Consider the following 16,333-nt stretch of genomic DNA (forward strand, 5'->3'; position numbering starts at 1 on the left):
ATATTGTGATACTAATCGTGTTTATATGTTCATCACGTCACATCTTTGCCATTCACTAGAAATGTATACACATTAAAAATGAAATATCACGTATATCATTTTTTTTTTTTAGCTTTTACAGGAAAGGTACTTAGTATGGATAATTTATCATAGAAAAAATCTAAAGGGGTATGACAAGAGTTCTAAGTATATTTTAATATTATTTATTGTTTATACCCATTGCATCCATTAGAACTGTATTTACATTAAAATATCACCAAGATTAATCGATTTCATCGTTTATTGCTTTTATACAGGGAGGTAATATTAAGTATGGATAATTTATCATAGAAAAAATCTAAAGGGGAATTAAAAGGTCAAAGTATATTTCAATATTATATTTATTGTTCATCACATCACACCTTTACCACAACCATTATAAGTGTATTTACATTACATATCACCTAAATTGAACAATTTCATTATTTATTGCTGTAATATACAGGAAAGGTACTAAGTAGGGATAATTTATGACAGAAAAAATAGGAAGTTGGCACGAGAAAAGTTCTAAGCATATTTTAAATGTTCCCTAAAAAGTTTTTGTACCATGAGCAAGGGTTCGAATCACTTAAAAAGTAACGTTTCACAAGGTCAGCAGACTTTGCCAAATTGTCTGTTCACTGGTTTTACCGATCTGATGAACATATTTAACGATATCCCTAAAAAGTTGTTTTGCAAGAGCTGAAAATTTACAGAGACTACACATATTAGTTTTTGTAATATATAGAGTTACGCAGTGATGAAAATGATAGGTTTCCTTAAAGACAGCTGTAGCTGTCATTATGAAATGATAGGTTACCTTTAAGACAGCTGTAGCTGTCATTATGAAATGATAGGTTTCCTTTAAGACAGCTGTAGCTGTTATAATGAAATGATAGGTTTCCTTAAAGACAACTGTAACTGTAGTGATGAAAGTGATAGGTTTCCTTAACACAGCTGTAGCTGTAGTGATGAAAATGATAGGTTTCCTTAACACAGCTGTACATCTTCAGAATCAGTACATGGATTGCCAGAAAATGTTAGCCAACTACCAGACCCAGATAGCAGGTCAACAAGAAAGAATGTCACAAACTCTCAGTGAACTTGTAGCTACACCTAAGCGGGTAAGTAGATTTATTACTGATAACTTATTTAAATAAACACAGCAAGGCTGCATTTTTGCAATAGCCTGTTGTTAATACCATGAAGTGCAAGTTAATTAAAGGCTATGGAACATACCAAATATATGTTTTCTTCATTTTGTTGTCTTTTACCAAACAGCAACCTTCTCACCCTCCATCTCCTCATTAATTCATTACTCCCCCCCCCCCCCCCCCCCCATTATAAGAAATTGCTAAAATCTATTGAAGGTGGTATGTGTAAGGTCTGTACTCATAGATGAATGAATGACCATTGTGTACTGATTGGCCTTTTCACCCTATCAAGCTGGAATGTTGATAGTCGTGTGATTGTTTTCTGAGGTCGTAGGTCAACTGAATGACCAGACACCCTGTAATGATCCTGGTTATTGATTGACCTTATTACCCCATCATTCATCAAGCTAGCATGTCAGTTTGTTATGTTTGTTTTTTCTGAGGTCACAGGTCACACCAACTGACCAGACATTATCTACTTGTACTAGTCATTGGCCCTTTAAACCTGTCAGACTGGAATCTCAATTTGTAATGATTGTTTACTAAGGTCATAGGTCATACTGGCTTTAACCAGTCAGAGAGGAATTTGTTGTAAGTGTTTTCATAAGTCACATATCAAACCAATTACTAATCAAACCACAACTCTTAACTTACACATAATCGATTACCATCACAGTGTGCACACAATTTTATAAGTGTAAACACACCAATTTATTGCGATCATAATTTAGTTATCTCGCAGACAATAATTCATTCTGTCTGTTATACATATTTTAGGATGTGAAGTGACTGTGAAATACAAAACGCAAAATGAAATCATAAACCCAACAAGTGTACAGTTTATGTTGTAATTACATATTGATGTTCAGTACCTTAGTTATATAAATTATTGTTGTACACACACAACATTGAATGGCTACCCCAGTACCCAACTCCTTGTCATCACCCTGTGATAAAGTGAAATTTTTCATCTCAAAACATCTTTATGTAAGTTCAATGTTCACTGGTTGTACTGAATGTGTATGTGCTCTTCATTCAGCATCAATTGTAAATATTTAATGAGAATTACGTGCATTCCACCTGTTATATAGGTCAAGCGACCTTAGTGTTGTCATTTGATATACTGGTGGTTTTGTTCTACATGACTGAAATCACTTCACACCTTCCATTCATTGCCTTTCATTCGTACATTGTTAGTACACATGGTAACACAGACATGGTTGATTTCCCATACAGAATGGAGTCTCTGAAAGGATGGCGTCCCTACCATTGCCAGAACCCAGTGATACTAAAGCTAGAAGACGGCAAGAAAACATCCAGTATTCGTCACCCGGTCGTCGTCGAAGTCAACCTATGTCAGGCCATCCTGGTGACCGAGTGAATATGTCAAGACCAGCTGATGCTGGACTTGGGTTGTATCCTGCAGAAAATGGAGTAACACGATTCCAGCATGAATTTCGAGATGACTTCAAACCTGCCCTTGCTAGTACAGATAGATCATATGATGCCGACTACAGGAGTCAAGACTTTGATTTCCAACCCAGACTTGAAGAGAAAGACTTGTACTCAGAGAACCAATACTCTGTCAGATCAGAACTAAATGGCAATAACACTTCTAGACCTTACCAACGTGATTACAGAGATCATTACCACCCAACATTGCCAAGTCCAAGAGATTGGAAGAAAATCGATGACCTCACGCCACCTGATACGTATGAATCTCGAACACCAGGTGGAGATTTCAGACCTCTGAGTCCAGTTGCCAGTGAACAAGAAAGTGAAACAAGTGAAGAGTACAAAAGATCTTCTGAAATAATTAATGAATCGTATAACCGTGCCAAAAAGGAGCTACACAGAATTAATTATAAAGCTCAACTTGCAGCAGAAATTCAGAATTTGCCATTGGACTGCCACCGATCAAGTAACAACACACATGCAGGTAGTTTGCCAGTGAATGGAATGTCTTCCTACGCAGCATATGAAGGTGGCAATTCCCACCCTGTAATACCAGCCTACCCAGGAGCCAATTCCCACCACCGTGTGATACCACCTCAAGGCCCCATAACTCCCACTGATTCTGAAAGGATGATGGATGGCAAACAAAAAGCTGCCGCTCTGTTGTCACCAGAACTACGTAAACAACAACTTTTAATTCAGCGTGAACAATTACGCCTAGAGCAGTTACGTCTGAGGCAGAAACTGAAAGATCAAGAATCACAGCTTCACAGGAAACAAGAAGAGTTGAAACAACAACGTGAACTACATGAAGATCGTCTACGATACTTTGAACTACATGGCAAATTTCCACCTTATTTCAGTGAATTCACTCCCAAAACTCCAACCTACAAAGAGAAATACAGTCCTAACTCATCACAGGATAGTAGAGATGACATAGTGTCTACAAACTACCCACCCCTGGATCTACAACAACAACAACAACAACAACAACAACAACATGAAACACCGCTGCGTCGACTAGACCTAGATGAAGAAGACATCATCAACTCTATCAATGCCCATGAATCTATATATGGCAAGTCTAGGGAGGAAGAGAACTCCTACAGAGATTTGGATATCAGTCAACTTAGTTCTGCCAGTAGACATCGCCATGGTGATACATCCTTTGAGAGGAAAAGAGAGTATATTAGTCCTGGTCAGTACAGTAATAATGGTAATGATAGCACTGTTGGAAGAGGTAAGTTATTACAACTATACTAGATTCTGTACTTACAGTGTTCACATTTTTCATTACGCATGTAGCTATTGTATTATTATACACTTACTGCCTGGCTATGAGTGCACTAGAAACATCTATTACCTCGAGGGTAATAGAAATGAAATCTTTGTATTTGCAGTATACAGAAATGAAAAAGTGTTTTGTTATAATCTACTTATCACAAAGTTGTCTTCAAATTTTATCAGCATTCTCTACCAAAATTATAGCAACCAACATTAAACTCGAAGATTTATAAGATCTTATGATGCCGTGATACTTTTCTTACAGGTGAGGGTAGTGTACAAACACCTAGATATGAGTTGGATACTAAGCATAGAACAGACATCGGTACATCACCTCTATATACTGATAGATCAGTTGGAACATCACCTTACAGATCACCAAACCAACACATATCACCCTTAGCAGATACTAGATATGTAACAGAATCACATACAACCTCTGTGGATAGGTGAGTAGATCTTATACATTCATTCATTCATTTACTTATTCATTCATTTATTTATTTATTCATCCATCCATCCAGTCATTCATTCATTCATTCATTTATTTATTCACTCATTCATTCATTTATTTATTTATTCATCCATCCATTCATTCATTCATTCATTCATTCATTCATTCATTCATTCATTCATCCATCCATCCATCCATTCATTTATTTAAAAAAAAATATGTTTGCATTTTCATTGTCACAGATATTGTGTTGTTTTTCAAAAGCAAGGATGAAAGACGAGGCTTTATGAAACATGTAAGATAAATAATTTATTATATTAGGATGAATGTTCCATACTAGATCTGATTTGAATTAAACTCTGTAATTTTCTATGTTTACTGTAGACATGAACCAGGGTCATCAGTATTACCACCTAGACACCAATATAACCTACCAGGTGATATGAATGGGTATAGGAGTATGCCAGCTAGAACTCATACTGTCAATGGGTAAGACCTGACTCACTCTTTAATGCATATTTTTAATTAACTTGTATGGAAAAAGAGCCACTGTGCAAGCCAGTGACTATTAAATAACATCTCAGTGTGTACAAGTAGATTATTTATCTGTACAAATAAGAAATGCAACTAATGGGTATCATTCCTAGGTAAACAAAGTTAGACATCCTTGTCAAATACGGATTAAAATTTGGATGATGGTATGAAAACAGTAGTTTGGCAGAAACTATAGCAAGAGCATCATCATTCATCACCAGTGAATCTACAGTGAATCTTATCACTCAGCCAACGCTAAATTATTTTTTGTTGCGTCAGCTGGTAAAAAACTGCTCTGGCTTGCGAGAATGATTCCTATCAGCCTATCTTGTCCTCATGGCTACATGGACAAATTAAAACTAATGCTAGAAACTGGAATTGAACCATGCATGGGTCTAAATCAGTAATCCAAAACATACAAAGTAACACAACATATTCTGAATATTTCTAACAAATAATAAACCTTTAATGTGTAACATCTCTCGGAGAGTAGATGATGTCACAGATTTGAGATGTTCTTCATAGGGGGTGGGGGGGGGGGGAGTGCTTAACTAGCAAACTGTGGCATTGGGTTTCCAGTAAAAAAAAATTAATTGTAAGTTTGTTTATACTGTTTGTTTTGCAGTTACACTACAACCCTGACTGACATAGTGGATACCATAGAGAGGACATCTATAGGACATGACAAAGCCAGACAACATACAACAAAAACTCCAGAATTGTTTAGTTCCAGTGGTCTTGGAGATAGTTCCTACTCTGACCAGGAGAACAATCTCATTGAAGATGTGTTTTTCCTCAAGTGATCACTAAGCTGATGCAAATAATATTATACATGTAAGCCAATATACACATGCTGTTTTACCATTTCTTCTGATAGCAAACTACATCCAAGATGTTTACTAGGTAGTATATGCAAAACAAGTAGGTAGTACTTTGTCAAACTGCAATTTCCACAAAACAGCCTCAGGTTTTATTAACCTAACCTGATAAAAACCATAGTAGTTATAAAATCTGTTTCACAATATGAATTCGCTTTAAATGTAAACAAATTATTACTGTTCCAATGTGGGTGTTTGTACCTTCAGATCTGGATGTTTTCTCCTTTCCATCAGTAGTCACCTGTTAGGACTATACGTAAGGCTTTAGCTTTGTACATCCCATCACCCGTCCAGAAAATCGTTTCGTCCATCTAACATGTGACTGTCAATGATGTCATCTTTCCATTTATTGTTCAAGATGTCATATGTCTGCTTACATATATTATACCATGGAAGGGGAGAGATGAGTGAGTATCTAACAGGTGGATATTTTGGTCAGAGAAAACCTTTTCTCTTCAGAAAAGAGCACTCTTCTCATCTCACATCACCTTCATTAGCATCCAATCGTCCTGTGCAAGCACCCATGGGTCGGGGGGGGGGGGGGGGTGTATTATATAATATTTTGTTTTATATCATATCATGTTTCCAACTATTGAGCAATGACAGTTTAGACTATACACAATTGTTTGTCACTTCTTGGTTTTTTTTTCCACTTGTTTCCTCGGCAGCTTTAAAATTACAGATTTTCATTCAGCTTGACTTTATTGCAAGAAACCCTGAAGGCTGCCTCACTGTAAGGGTCATCAATTAATATTTAAATAAGCCAAAAAATAGAAAAAAATAGTTTCTGGTCAGGTTTGTCTACAATGGGCTGGACAAACACACACAAAAAACGATGCGAGGGTATTTAAGTGATGTGCGCGCTGACCAGAAACAGTTTTTATTTTGGCCTTATGGTAGACTGTCAGAAAGGAATTGTACTCTACAAGTCAAACCACTAACATTAACTAAATTCATACTAATGTATATCTGAGATGTATGTTGTATTAGAGTCGCACAAGATGAGTTTATAAACCTTTTATTGAAGTAAAAATACTTACAAGAAATCTCAACTATGATATTAACCTTCTATGATATTACGATTGCCTTCTGGCATTTTTAGAATAGTTGATTACCTAGTATGGATTCCTCGACATTTTTGGTACATGTAAAAAATACATCATTGGGTCGTTTATATGTTATATCCCCATACCAGGTTTGAGTTCAGTTAATTGCAAGTGATGGTTCTGTATGCTTCAGTAAGTAGAATACTATGAGTGACTTTAAAATATGCAGCATAAATCTTGCCCCAAAAATGTATAAACTCAGCTTGTGCCCCTTTAAATCAGAGTAACACATTATTTTTTACAAACTTAGCTTGTGTCACTTTGAAAAAACAAGAATCTTACTATCACTTGAATGATATGTCAGTATTAAAAAAACATCAATTCTATGCATATATATGTTTGTGTTAAAAAATCTGTGTATAAAACATTAATATTGAATAATATTATGGTTATAATTTTTGTAGAAAACATTGTCAAATTTTAGAAGACTCGGTGTATTAACTATTGAATCCTAGAATACAATCAGTCTGTATGGATTATGTAGTCTTGGTTTAGGTCAAGTGTTCACTATACAATGATTGATACATATATATATTTATATACATTTGAAAGTTGCCATCATTTTGTTCAAATGGCAATGCAATAAAGTGTTTTCGTTCATGTAGTAAGCCACTTATCCAAGCTATGCAGAGTTACTATTGTGGGAAGCATGCTATCAGCAAACTAAAACTACGGTAATGTAGCTATTAATAGACATTGATGTAATTACACTCACAGAAGGGTGGCATCTCTGATGTAAGTTTTCCTAACATGGCCACACATTCAACCTCATTCAGTAGGGTGGTATCTGTGATAGACAAGTTTTCCTAACATGGCCACACATTCAACCTCATTCAGTAGGGTGGTATCTGTGATAGACAAGTTTTCCTAACATGGCCACACATTCAACCTCATTCAGTAGGGTGGTATCTGTGATAGACAAGTTTTCCTAACATGGCCACACATTCAACTTCACTCTATGTGTACATCATCTTGATTACAGGGGGAGTATATCCTCATAACATAGGTACCAGTATCCCTCACTTGTATTATACATGTAAATCTACTACATGTAACAACTATAGTTTTAGTTGGTGTTTACCGTAGTTGGCTTTCCGTAGTAGTATTTTTCAGTTATCAATGTTTAGAGTTGTGTAGTCTTAGCATGATGTTTGGTCATGGTTAAGTATACTGATTAGAGCTAATTTACATAATTAAGTATACTGGTCAGCTATTTTACATAATCAAGAATTATATCATAAATGTTTTGTTTATCTTTTGATAATCAATTTGTATATTATAAATAAATCCATTGATTTTGAGAGTTGTGTTTATGTGTCTGTTTTCAACCACTCGTGTATGTAAATGCTAGCGTCTCTACACAAAGTTACAGTGCTATGTTGGAAGTTTAGGCACTATGAAAATAAAAGAGCAGAAAGTATGATGAAGGGGCATGGGTGAAGCTTAGTCCTGAGCAAAAGACTGGTCAAACTGGCCTTGAGTCCCAATTAGTAGTATTTGGTACATAAGCTTTGCATTATATACATATGTTACATGTCGCCCTCTAGTGTCCATATTAGTAAAAACGAAAGATGACAATACTTTTGCTATGGCAATCAGAATCTATGAATCATGTTTTATTGATATATAATATTGTTGATATTTCTTATTGAAATAAATTAGTTTATTGAGAGTATGAAACCTAATTCCAGTTCTCAGGGTATAATCATACAGAAACTAAAGGCTGATAGGGTTAATATTTCTGTCTGCACATGTTCTTATATTTGGAAATGTCAAAATAATCAAAATAGGTATAACTATTCCTCCATCTTTAGGAGAGTTTTATAGTTGAAAGATGACCCATTTTGACATATCTGCTCCCATATATATACCTTTACTTTGGAATAGAGTAATAAGGGAAGTTGCAATCCAGACTGAGCATGCTCAGACACAAAGGAATATGGGATTATCTGTGGTTATCGTACTACCTAATCTGGAGCTACCGATAAAATAAACCTCCCACAATGGTCAGGGTAACTATGAATTGATTATTTGTGGTTGCAAACAATGTAGCAGTATTGTTTACAATACCAATTCATTAGTATTTGTTATCACATTTCCCATGATTCAACATGGTGGGTTTGCAAGTTTCCTATTAAAATCTACCCTACTGGACTTGCAGTTTTGAGTGGCAAAAGTGATCACATCCTATCCTAGACACTTTTTCCAAGTGATGGACTGGTAGTTGGTGACACATGATAGAGTTTGATTGTCACGTGATAAAGTGTAAACTAGAAAACAAATCAGACATAGCCCCTGATATCATCTTACTGAGATCAACGATTTATGGAAAAAAAACGACAAAGCCATAATCAATTATTAAACTTTTATTGTGTTTACATTTCACACATTTCATGTTATAAATTATTGGAACACAACATCAAAATATCTTTGTGTAAAATTTTTAGGACTCTCACAAGCACCAGGCATTTGAAGTACTGAGGTAAAAGTTTACATGTCAAGCATTAATATTCATAATTACACAATTTAAATATCATTATTATTCATAATTACACAAACTCAAATATGAATATTCATAAGTGTACAATTTAAATAACATTATTATTCGTAATTACACAACTCAAATGTGAATATTCATAAATAACGCAAACTCAAATATGAATATTCATAAGTGCCCATTTTAAAATATTAATATTCATAGATACACAACTCAACGTAGACTGTAAGGATATGTCATGATGTTCTGCCCTCACCGACCGGTTGACCGACGTGTGAGGGCGCCCGTCATGTCGTACCTTGCAGACTACTGAAAGTTATATGAATCAATACAGACATAAAAGGTAACATACCAGAGTCCATTGTCAAGACACTTCAAGTATATATTTCAGTATGGTAACCCTAGAATTAGTGTTAAAACTATAAATACCGATTTTTTACAGTCATACTGTTCAAGGTATTTCGTCTGTGTATATTTATTTTCAATCACACGTTTGTAGTTGAAGTACAGTTATTGCAAGTAAAAAAAATCATAACATGTATTACATTATTGGTCAATATGTCTACACTCGGATAACTTTAGCAAGCAAACGTTTCAAACAGTGTTCCCAATTGCAAGACTCCGGACTCAATGATCAGTGACACCTATACTTCACAGTTAACGTTCGAGGGAGTATCTTAACCGTTGTGGTTGCTATGATACCATATTTTGCAGAAAACTAACTGGTTTGGAACAAAATTCAATTTATCCATAGGGCATTCAAAAACGACAGGGGTTTCGCACCCTTGTTGCTTAAAAAACAACTTTGTTCAGTTCGTTGTATTTATTGACTAGATCGACGCAAGATTTTGACAAACAGAATTAATAACCCTGGTACGAAAAAGACATAAAACTTCAAATCAATGACGGGAGAGGGGATGAGGGTGGGGAGTCATTAACGAGGGGAGGGTGGTGATCCAATTTCTTTGCGCAGTTGTTCGAGCTTTGCATCAGGGACGTATTTCTGATTAATTGTCAACAACTGAAAAGGAAAAAGAAAGTAATTTTAAATTTTATTTTATTATTGATTGCATTAACAAGGCGACAGTCCAATCTTTAAGAGTCTTAATAATTATTACATTGTGAGTTGAGTTGATGTGTTATGTAATTGTCTGTAACATTGTAAAAAAAACTAGCTAGTACTATACTCACCTTTTGTGGTTTAGTTGGATCAATTCTGTAATATGGATAAGGGTTGCTATCCTTCCTGATTCTGCAAAGACAACATGAAATTGTATGGTTGGTTTTATGAAAGGTTTTTCTTTTTGTGCTCTTTTTCTAACTGTGATCAAAAATATAAATAACAGTATGCAAACCAGTGTGTACATACATACAAAATGTACATACATACATACATACATACATACATACATACATACATACATACATACATACATACATACATACATACATACATACACATATACATGCACACATACATACATACATACATACATACATACATACATACATACATACATACATACATACATACATACATTCACAATTTCTTGTTGACATTATACTAGAGTTTTTCAACCTGTGAAATTACCTGAACTGTAACTATACTAATATGTTGTCTTTTAACAATAAATATTGTATGAAGATTGGAACCACTTCTCTAGGAACATACTTGCTATTAAGTAAACAATTCAAAATTAACTGTACAATTTATTTCTGCTCTGTACTATATGTAATTCCTGGATTTGTTGTGTGTCCAATGCAATTCTTTGTAACGAAGAGACTGTACTCACATGACATCTGACTTGTGATAGGCTGCATAAGCAAGTGCTGACGATGACATACAACAAACAAAACTAATGATGGCAACCAATGGTGTCAACTTTAAGAAATAAAATGAAAAGTCAAATTTCAAGTTAAAGGTAATATATTATTTATATATCTAGTTAATTCCTCCATATTAAAAGCACCGTAATGCAGTCACTTAAATATTCAAAGAGTAATATTAAATGTTTTACTATGTGCACAAAAAGGAACTATTTCATAGTCATAGTTCTATGTGTGAGATGATTGGAAGACAGGTATATATGCAATCATGAAAACCCTATATACGGCCATATGTACAACGTAATCTAGTTGAGTTGGTTACAATTTATCCAGACTTTATATTTTGTTCTCTTGATGTTGCTACTTTCATTACTATGTTCTGTCTCCTGCTTTTCATTTCCCCTCGAAGTAATGTGATAATCTCTCCACCTCTTCCTCTGGACCATTTTTATGTATATATATATATATATATATATATATATATATATATATATATATATATATATATATATATATATATATATATATATATATATATATATATATATATATATATATATATATATATATATAATATATATATCCTTTACTATTATGATAGTTTAATATGACCCTATGCAATGTAGTATTGAGTTCCACTGTTGGTTCTCCCATCTAAGTGAAGATGAGGGAACCCATGTACCCATTACACGGATTTAACACGAAAACGCATAGAATTAAAGAGAAATAAATTCTCCAAGGATACTACACGTTTTCCTCCATCTGCCGGAAATGGCATTTTCTGTCAAAAACAGTTCTATTTCTATAGTGCGTGGGCAACGTTCGTAACTACCACGTGAAGGACACATGATTGACCCTAGTTTGAACCCGGAAAGCAGCGGTTATAAGAGACACACCACAAATATTTGTACGGTGTATAATGTTTGTAGAACACCAAAGGTGCATTTATAGAGTTTGATTTATTGATGATTTGACCTCAGAATTGACCCCAGAATCTGACCTTCCGTGCTTGTTTTCTTAGACTCTTGTTTCTCTTTAAGTTCTAAGTATTTGCGTTGTATATCCGTTTTGATGTGTATCACGTCGACTAGAGATGGAACAATTTCCTCAGATTTCAATAACATACATTCATCACATTTCTCGTATGAGAACGGTATGTATGTACAAAATGTATGTATGTATGTATGTATGTATGTATGTATGTATGTATGTATGTATGTATGTATGTATATATTTAGAATGTTTTGCAATATATCGATAAAGTGAAATATGAAACTGATATATTTTAACGGTAGGAGTAAAAGTGAAATATTCTGATGTTTGTTTCAGCTGGAAAATGATGACCGCGCACGTCACAGAGAGAAATCTACAACGAAAAATTGTAGTAAATTACAATGTCAGTATTAAAACGAATTTGAAAGACTACTGGCCGAGGTTAAGTAAATAAAACTTTGATATTAAAATTAAGCCGCCCACTGTGAGATTAAATTCAGTCTAACCGTGTATAAGTTTATTAATAATTCATACATGACAATAATGTATGTTTAGCTGTCTCATCATAATATGATAGAACCAATGTCTATTTAGCATTTTAATTAGATCAGTCGTCTTTTGAATGAAATGAACATGGTGGAAAGTAATAATTATTAAATCGAAACCGTTCAGAAGCAGACCAGACTATCTAATACATATGAAACTATGAGTCATACGTCTAGACTGTACGTGCAGATCCGTCTCGTTAACTACATCCACTTCATATACAGATCAGTTTTGAGAAACAGGGATATGAGTTCTTTGATTGACCGACGCTGGGAATTTCCGACATCGTGGCTATCCACGTCACAACATTGTCAGTTACCATACTCTTTTTTTTTAAATTACAGTAATAGCGTCACGCCTGTCTGTGTGTTGTAAGATAACCACCAGCAACGCGTGTTGGCTATTAAATACTCGTGGACACGATTAGCCATTTCTCGGCTCTAGTATACTGCAATTGTGACTGGCATGGCAATACAACAGTACAAGGCAAACTACACGTTAATGCAGTCTGTTGACAGTGAGCTAACTTACTCATGCTCTGTTGAGTTTTCGCAGATTTTCGCAATGTTTGATAGATAGGCGCTGTCGGTGCGACTTTCAACTATTAGGCGAAGGCAAGACTGGATGAATTTTACAAATTATCTGCCGTAACGTTATAAGGGAGCCTTCAGTATTTACAGGGAGCCCGGAGGAAATCACACATGGTCTGTTAAATAAAACATGATCCCCCCATTCTCCATTTGGAAAAAGCGACCCTCCCCCTTTGCCCCATTTTGTAAAACATGACCCTCCCCATGACAATTACATATACTGAACGTTAATCAATATTCCCATTATATGTATGTATACATACAAATTAAATCATTTTGACTCTGTATTAGAAAGCAATAGTTGTAAATATAAAGTGACAAACAGTAAAAGACTGGCTAGTTACATTTCTCGTATAATCATACACAATCTAGTTAGTATCTAAAACGTGCTTTCCGGCATGTTGTGCATACTCTGCCTGATCTGGTCACTTGTAAAAGTTCCCTGATATCATTATCATCATCATCATCATCACCTTCACCTTCAGTATTGCCATTATCAGTGTCACTCTAATCTGACTCACTGGTACTACTTGAATCAGTACATGTATCACTGTCCGTGTTCTCTATGACATTCAAAACTAAATCATCATCATCATCATCATCATCATCATCATCATCATCATCATCATCATCATCATCACCACCACCACCACCACCACCATCATCATCATCATATTTTAACAACAACGGACAGTGTGAGTGATAAGGTGAGATGATACACTCAACAAAATGTTTTTATAAAACAATTTTCTTACAATCCATATATTTTTATTTTTGTATTTTGGCATGTAAAGTGCTGTGGGAAAATAAATGTTGAGTGCTAATCTCACTTTTACATCTCAAAACACACAAAACCAATTTACAATAATTGAATCTTCAATTTGGTCATAAAACTACGGATTGTAAAATGTGACACTCCCCCAAACATTGTAATGCAAAAGATGACCCTCCCCCAAGAACAGGTTTGTAAAATGTGACCCACCCCCGATTCCTCAGCCCCCTTGTAAATACTGAAGGCTCCCTTACGGCAAAATGCTCCAGCAGAGAGCTCGAGAAAAATATGCGAGGGCGCAAAAAAGTATCCTGCTGACCTGCGAGAATGTAAATTTGAATTGTTATTTTTCCTACATCACCGCGGTTTTTATGTTTTTGTAATTCAGAGTCGGTACTTATTTCTCTCGAAGGGACGTATTATTATTACATGATCGGCAGGGCGTGGGAGATGGAGGGGGGGGGAGGGGGGGGGGCGGTCGGGGATCTTACCTCATAATGCTTTCGCCAAACTCTGAGACCAAACAACGTCATTTTGTTGAACAAGCTACCTTCTTCTTCTCTGTAAGGAGGTGAAAACACACTTTCTTTACTAAAAAAAATCCACACAGAAACTGAAATCGAGTGCTTAGATATTATAAGATGAAATAGCGTTTTCAAGTTGGACACACATTTCCCTGAAGAAAGGTAACCATGGTAACAAGTGTCTTGCAAATACAAATAAGTCAATGATAATAAGTCATTACTAGCTGACTCGTTCCAACTCAGATAGGTAAGTCTACGGGTTATCAAAGAGAGCATATTCACACATATCTGTTTTACCAAATTCTGCCTAATAACGCGCTATCTTGTGCACGGTTGTTATTACTAGGCAACCAATGTAATTGGTACATATGCATGGCTTACACATTTACTCGAAATGTAATTGCTAATTACATTGTCACGTAGAAGCACACTTTAGTTGAAAATCAAACCATAAATATAGCAGTAACAATCTGTATCATCCAGTATACAAATGGGAGTTGTATTTTGTGTGTGTACATAATGTTACAATTGCAAATGGATGCCTCGTTATTGAATCCAAATCGGCCATCATTTGTCCGTCTGTAGACATTGCGTATTACAACGGTAGGTAGCAGAAGTGTAGCTAGAAATCGGAAAACCTTGGATTGTCAACAATGCGATAAATCTTCAAAATAAAGTGTCGTAGAACGTAAAACAGTTACTGGAAGATTCTTGGAAAAATTCGCATTTATATTCGAATGAAAGTGTGAAGTGTCAGCCCTCCATTCGTATTCACATAAAAGTAAAAATAAATAGCCTTATCGTATTATCGCATTGGGAGAAAAATTAATACAAGAAAAATAGATTTGGAGTGGTGAAAATATGTATAGGTTGTCAACACTCCCAGTCAAAGGAAAGCTACATCTGTTATCGGACATAACGTACCTACCTTAATACTACGTCTGTATGTGTTATTTCGCCGGTACTCTGCACCTCACACCTTTTCAGGACGAGTTGAATATATTACTAACAAAATCCGAAGCCGGTACAAACCTATAAGCTTAATATTCAAGTTCAGGAAGTGCCCCACATTGAATCACCTCTTGGGGGTGCTGCGAAACTACACGTAAACCCTGTCAAAAATGTCTAATTATGCACGATAAATATATAATTCCGTCAACTCTGTCGTAAAACAAGGACTTCACTCCTGCCATTCGTTATATCGAGTTCATCCTGTATTCCAATTGGTCGCTCTAATAGGCGTTACCTTTGAGGTGCGTTGGCGGTGAACTATATTAAGTCATGGGTCGTAAAAAAACGTCCGAACACGGAACGCATTGCTAGTTTTTATTATATATATGTATATTCACTTAAAATTATCGCATACACCTTTGTGGATTTGGGCCGAGGGACGTTAGAATTTTGTCAAATTTCTTACTCAGCTTTCCATACACAATTTCATTGGATTTTTCTTCAGATTATATTATTATAGATTGCATTTTGAAGAAGAAACTTAAATTTAGACTTCTTGAACATACTAAAACGAGCAATCACTGCCAAATTAGTTTCGTCACAAATGTCATCATGTGATTCCCAAAATCTCCTCCCATGGCCGTAAATCCACGAAGTCGTCGTCGAACAAGTTCACACCTCCACCCACCCAACACCACTATACTGGGAAGGCGTTGGTATGATTCAGTCATTTCTTGTCGATGCCGATCC

General features: G+C 35.3%; 1 protein-coding gene across 2 annotated transcripts; it reads right to left on the reverse strand.

The window, feature by feature from the left end:
- Nucleotides 1-9,271: 9,271 nt before the first annotated feature.
- Nucleotides 9,272-15,896, reverse strand: LOC144447065 (normal mucosa of esophagus-specific gene 1 protein-like). Of its 2 annotated transcripts, none has more exons than XM_078136957.1 (5): nt 15,561-15,896; nt 14,600-14,669; nt 11,174-11,262; nt 10,572-10,632; nt 9,272-10,401 (listed from the first exon to the last, which is right to left on the reverse strand). In XM_078136957.1, the coding sequence occupies exons 2-5, from the start codon at nt 14,639-14,641 to the stop codon at nt 10,315-10,317; spliced, it is 279 nt and encodes a 92-aa protein (XP_077993083.1). In that variant the 5' UTR covers nt 14,642-14,669; nt 15,561-15,896; the 3' UTR covers nt 9,272-10,314. The 2 variants fall into 2 exon arrangements, with proteins under 2 accessions (XP_077993083.1, XP_077993084.1); XM_078136958.1 differs by having other exon boundaries at nt 15,557-15,896.
- Between the last annotated feature and the right edge of the window lie 437 nt (nt 15,897-16,333).

Source organism: Glandiceps talaboti, chromosome 16 (assembly GCF_964340395.1).
Source record: "Glandiceps talaboti chromosome 16, keGlaTala1.1, whole genome shotgun sequence".
Lineage (NCBI taxonomy): Eukaryota > Metazoa > Hemichordata > Enteropneusta > Spengelidae > Glandiceps > Glandiceps talaboti.

Coding starts and splice junctions, on each gene's coding strand:
- LOC144447065 (XM_078136957.1), bottom strand. CDS start 14,641: ATGACGTTGTTTGGTCTCAGAGTTTGGCGAAAGCATTATGAG. Junction 10,633..11,173: donor TATCACAAGTCAGATGTCAT/GTGAGTACAGTC, acceptor TTGTCTTTGCAG/AATCAGGAAGGATAGCAACC. Junction 10,402..10,571: donor ATCCAACTAAACCACAAAAG/GTGAGTATAGTA, acceptor TTTCCTTTTCAG/TTGTTGACAATTAATCAGAA.